Consider the following 5,512-nt stretch of genomic DNA (forward strand, 5'->3'; position numbering starts at 1 on the left):
TGCCTTTTTTATATATTATTATTTTTTTATAATTATTATTAATACTTAACAATAATTAATCAAAGGAGGTACGTCAAAATAAACTATTTATTAAAACAATTGCATTAAATTAATTTGGACTTTTATGTTCTGCATTCTTATAGTTATTAAATCCTATAACTAATAGTATAAGTTATTTATATATATAAGACAATTAACCTACTCCATTAACGTAAGAGAGTATAGTTTCAAAATTTAGTAGAGGTCTCCACAACTTTAAAACTACTATATATATATATATATATATATATATATATATATATATATATATATATATATATATATATATATATATATATAATATATATATATATATTTTTAAATTTGTAGAAATGGACATATTTTCAGCTTCCTGATGAACCTACTGATGGAGAAAATATTTGTTGAAGATAAACCTAGATAAGTGTTTTTACTTATATATATATATATATATATATATATATATATATATATATATATATATATATATATATATATAATATATATATCTTGGTTGAAGAAAATTGTCAACATGTCAACTAGTTTCTGAGCACTTAGTAAATTCGACTATACTTTTTGCAATTAATGAGATCATTAATGATTATATTGAGAAGATGCACAGGCAGTTAACAAAAGCTGTGCTTGAAAAAAAACTGTGTGTTTTACCCTGAACCCTGCCTTGCTTACCGACCATTGCTTGAATGCCACCGTATACTTTTCAGAGTAATTCTGTCATGTCCAGTCTGGATTCATTGCAAAAATTCAAATTAGTATCTGCAGAAGCCAGCATTTGTTCCAGTGGACAAAATCTCAGAAATTTTTAACAGAATTTAACTTTACTACCAGAACCTCCTACAAAACGTACCTCAAAACATGATTGTTCTGCTCCTGTTATATCAGACATTTCATCTACTAAGACTTAATTTGTGTCTGTATCAACTACTGGCAAATTTCTATCAGATATTTCTGGGTCCTATTTGATTTAACATGCAACTCTAGTTGAAGTCTATAGATGCATTTCTATATCTTTGTTATCAGCTCCCAATCTAAATTGAAACAGATAATTATTATCTCTAAAGAGCAATGTCATGTGGGCCACAAAAGATAATGGACGATTGGCAAGAGCTTTCGATTCTCCAAATTATCTTTTTCACTTAAGATGTATTCTTACATTGGAAGCCAGAGTGATTTGGATGTTTAACAATGGGTTAATCTGTTTAACAGGCAGGAAAAGCCATTAGATTCAAGAGTTTAATTATAATAAGGTTTCTTTGCAAATAACTCTACTTTATTTTGGGGAGAAGTAAAAAGTCATAAATTAGAGATTAAATGTTATGACTTACTTTAGTTATTGACATTGTTGAAAACTTACCAAAATCTCTAGAACTTAATATCTGAGGTAAGATATAAGATTTAGTAAACTTAGAATAACAGAGCTTAACATCCAACAGAACCTTACATTGGCTTCTTGGAATAATAAAAGAGCATTTGTTCTTAAGAGAGATGTTCTTGTAGAAAAAGATGAAAATAATGATTAATATTTAATAAAGCAATTGCTCAAGATGGTGAAAAAGGTGGAGTAGAACGAGGCTTCACTTAAAATTGAAGAGAAGGAATAAAAGCTTTTAAGATGCGCTTTATGCATACATATTATGGATATAAACATATGTTTACTATTTATTTAGCATACAAAATCCTTCCATATTTATATAAACTTTAGTATTTACATGGTGTAGTATTTGCTGAAAAAGAAGATGACTAGATTGATGTGTGGTGTGACTTTAGCAAGACAAGAAAAGGAGGTATACTCTTAGACAGATTAGAAATAAATGTAGTATCAAGCAATGTTTATTAGAAAAGATTAAAATGATTTTGTATCAGCATGTCAAGAGTTAGAAGCTTCAGGAGAAAATGGTAGTAGTAGAAGTAAGAAAACTTAACGAGAGTGCCTTAATATTGTATGAATGAACTTTAGTTAAGAAAAAAAATGCTCTAGATTGTTTATATTAGAGAAACAGCATAAAAGAGGAAAGCTAAAGCCTGTTGATGATGATGATCATCATCATCTAAATAAATAGCAAACATGATCCTGATCATGATCATGATCATCATCATCACCATCATGATTGTAATGATGATTATGATCAATTTCAATTCTGGGAAAATTAATAAAATCTAAGAACAATTAAAAAAGTCTGGGATTGTTATAAATATAGTCTACATATTCTACATAAGTATATTTTACATATTCTACATAAGTATATTCTACAAGTATATTATACAAAATTATAATTAAACAACAAAATCGTTAATTTTCAAATGATAAAATGCATTTATTATATAAAAGTTAATATAAAAAACAAATATTTATATGCATTTTTATTAAAAATGAACTTCCTCATTTAATACAAAATTTCGATTTATCATTATATAACACATGTTGAAAAACTTTTTTCACAGAATTGGATTAAATCTTAGTTACAAATTTAAAATCAATTTTAATATGATTTAACTAATTTAAACTTATTGATTTGTATATAAAATTATATGTATATATTTAAAATAAATTCATAACTTCTAAAATTAATTTATAATATTACTGCACCCACTTGTTCATAATACTTCGTCTAACTAATGACACTTAAGTATAAGGACGAGTAAGCATTTAAAATTAGAACAAAAATCTTACACATCTTAACAAATGTTTTAACTCTCCTTTTTAAAATCACTGTTTCCTATCTGGAAATATACTTTTTCTCACACCTATGATAGGTGTGAGAAAAAGGATAGGTCTTATGCTGTTAATTTTTTTTAAAGACAATAATCAAAATCACATTGAATTATTTTATCTATTGAAAGTTTTTAGGTAAGATTATTGTTACAGTTTTATAAATTATAACGTTGCAAAAATTAAAACTTATTTACTGACTTTATGAATTTTAACGAACAAAAGATTAATAAATTAATGTTATATAGATACTCGCTTTATTTCAATATATTTTAAAGCTGCTATTTACACGTATTAAAGTAGATTAAACTTTGCCCTTTATTTATCAAATTTGAACAACGCTTATCCATTTTTAGGTTTCGCGCTATGATAAGGATATATACGATAAGCAGGGAGCATTCCTGCTAGGTTTTTCGGTGACAAGTCTTTCTGTTTTAAAGTGTTTTATTTCATAACTCAAAAATAGAACGAGATAATTCTAACGTCGCGAATTGTCAAAAATATTTCAGACCCTATCCCCCTCCCCTATTTTGTCAAAGTAATTAATGGACAGTCTCTATTTAAATAGTTTATACTTTTAAAAAAGTAACTTTTTTGATAAATTTAACAAGGTTGCGTAAGCAAGTGAAGATCATCTTCTACCTTGCATGCATCAGTTGCATATATATCATTTCCAACTTTTGCGATCATTGACTCAGACAAAGCCGTGGCTAGACTACCCCACTCACCCCAATGGGGGAAAGTGAGGGAGAACGCTCAGCAAATTTAGGGTCCCTTTTGGAAACTATAGGAGCTTTTTTTTTTTTTTTTTAGTAATACCTAATGGAAGGTTTTAGGGGGTGCTGCAGACTTACTAGCCTCGGCACTAGACTCAGCAATATTAAAGGTTTTGCAACAAATCATTCGACCCATTAAATATGATTTTATACGAATGACAGCACCTTGCACTTAGTTTGACATGACTGGATGGGTGACTGTGATTAGAACCTTTCAACAAAACATTTAAAAATAGGAACACATAGACAGGCAAAACAGTATTAGGAAATGTTGTGGAAAGCGAGATGTCCAAAATCTTCACATAGTCCTTGAAAGCTGTCCAGAATTTAGCGTTATTTTAAGAAACTTCTTTTTCTTTAAAAATTTCAGACTCAGTCCATTCAATGATGCGAACTTATTTGTATTTGTTTTAAATTTCTTGACTTTTTGTACCCATTAGGTGAAGTAAAGGTAGCTTTGAATATGGGACCTGGAATCGAAAAGTCGTGAATTGATCTGTTCTCTGAACGACTTTCTTTCAAGCTCGGTTATTGCCCTTTGAAGAAAATCATGACAGCGAATTTTCACCTTTTCGACTGGTTCCTCAGCATTCAGTTTTGCATTTGGAGATCGCTCTTGAATGTAAATTTAACACTTTAATGAGAAATTAAAGTTGCTGAGTGAAAACAGATACATAGCTTTTTTATTGTTTATATGACCTGGAAAACTTTTTTTTTTTAAATGGATTCAAATTTTTTCTCTTTTAATTAGAGGGGCTGTTGTTTTAATTTTACTCTGGGCTACCATTATGTGCGTATATTAGTGCGGCAGAGGTAACAAAAAGCTTGTTCTGATGCATCATAGCTTTTTTTTTTATTCAGGCAAGTTTTTTTCCTCAAACACTTTGATAATTATCAGGCAACCAAAAAAGTTCGTGCGGTTTTGCAGATCCATAAATAAATACACATAAAAACAGTTTTAATAAAGTTTATTCTGAAAAATAGTCACCTTCAGCAAGAATAACTTTCTCCCATCGTGAAACAAGCTGGTATATTCCATTTTTATAAAAGTCTTGAGTTTGGTAGCTAAAAAATTGAATTAACTCATTTTCGAGTACTTCTCTATTTCGAAACTGTCGATTCCTCATATGATTATTCAGGGCCAAAAACAGGTAATAGTCGCTTGGTGCAAGGTCTGGTGAATACGGAGGGTGATGTAGAATATCCCATTGTAAACGTGCTAGAGTTTCCCGCGCAACTTTTGCGGTGTGCGGTCTGGCGTTGTCCTGGTGGAATACAACACCTTTTCTGTTTGCCAAAGCTGCTTGTTTTTGGTAAAGAGCAACCGAAACTCTGTCCAATTGGGCTGAGTATATCTCAGCAGTAATGGTTTGTCCACTTGTCCAACTCATAGTGAACGATACCTGCTATAGTCCACCATACACGCAGTAAAACCTCTTGTTGGTGAATGCTTGGTTAAGGAGTCATCGGTACTGGATTGTTACTTGCTAGCCAATGATATGTTCGTTTTTTGTTGCAGTACATAATCCATTTTTCGTCACACGTCAACATCCGGTCAAAAAAAATGGCACTAAATTGTGGCGGGAAAGCAATAAAGAACAAATGGTTAAGCGCTGTAGCTTATTTGTTTCACTCAACTCATAAGGTACCCATTTGCTCAACTTCCAACGTTTTCCAAGTTGGTGCAAATGTAAACGAATAGTTTCATCACTCACATTAAATCTTAAGCAAGGTCCTGACATGTTTGACTGGAGTCCTGCTCGATTGCCAGCTTGATATCCTCGTTGTTTACAATGGATGGTCTTCCAGATCGTGATTCATCTTCAAGGTTTTCATTTCCAGAAGAAAACTTTTTAAACCACTTTTGACCCGTCCGTTCTGCTATGGTACCTTCCCCAAAAGCAGCGCTTATCTTACGACAAGCTTCTGCAGCTTTGGTTCCAAGTTTGAACTCATAAAAGAAACAGGCGCGAATTATCGCATCTGACAC

The 5,512-nt window shown here is 30.8% G+C and overlaps 1 protein-coding gene across 1 annotated transcript; it reads right to left on the reverse strand.

The window, feature by feature from the left end:
• Positions 1-4,490: 4,490 nt before the first annotated feature.
• LOC124805922 (histone-lysine N-methyltransferase SETMAR-like) lies at positions 4,491-4,913 on the reverse strand. Its single transcript, XM_065812087.1, has one exon. The coding sequence runs from the start codon at positions 4,911-4,913 to the stop codon at positions 4,491-4,493; it is 423 nt and encodes a 140-aa protein (XP_065668159.1).
• Between the last annotated feature and the right edge of the window lie 599 nt (positions 4,914-5,512).

Source organism: Hydra vulgaris, chromosome 12 (genome assembly GCF_038396675.1).
Source record: "Hydra vulgaris chromosome 12, alternate assembly HydraT2T_AEP".
Classification (NCBI taxonomy): domain Eukaryota; kingdom Metazoa; phylum Cnidaria; class Hydrozoa; order Anthoathecata; family Hydridae; genus Hydra; species Hydra vulgaris.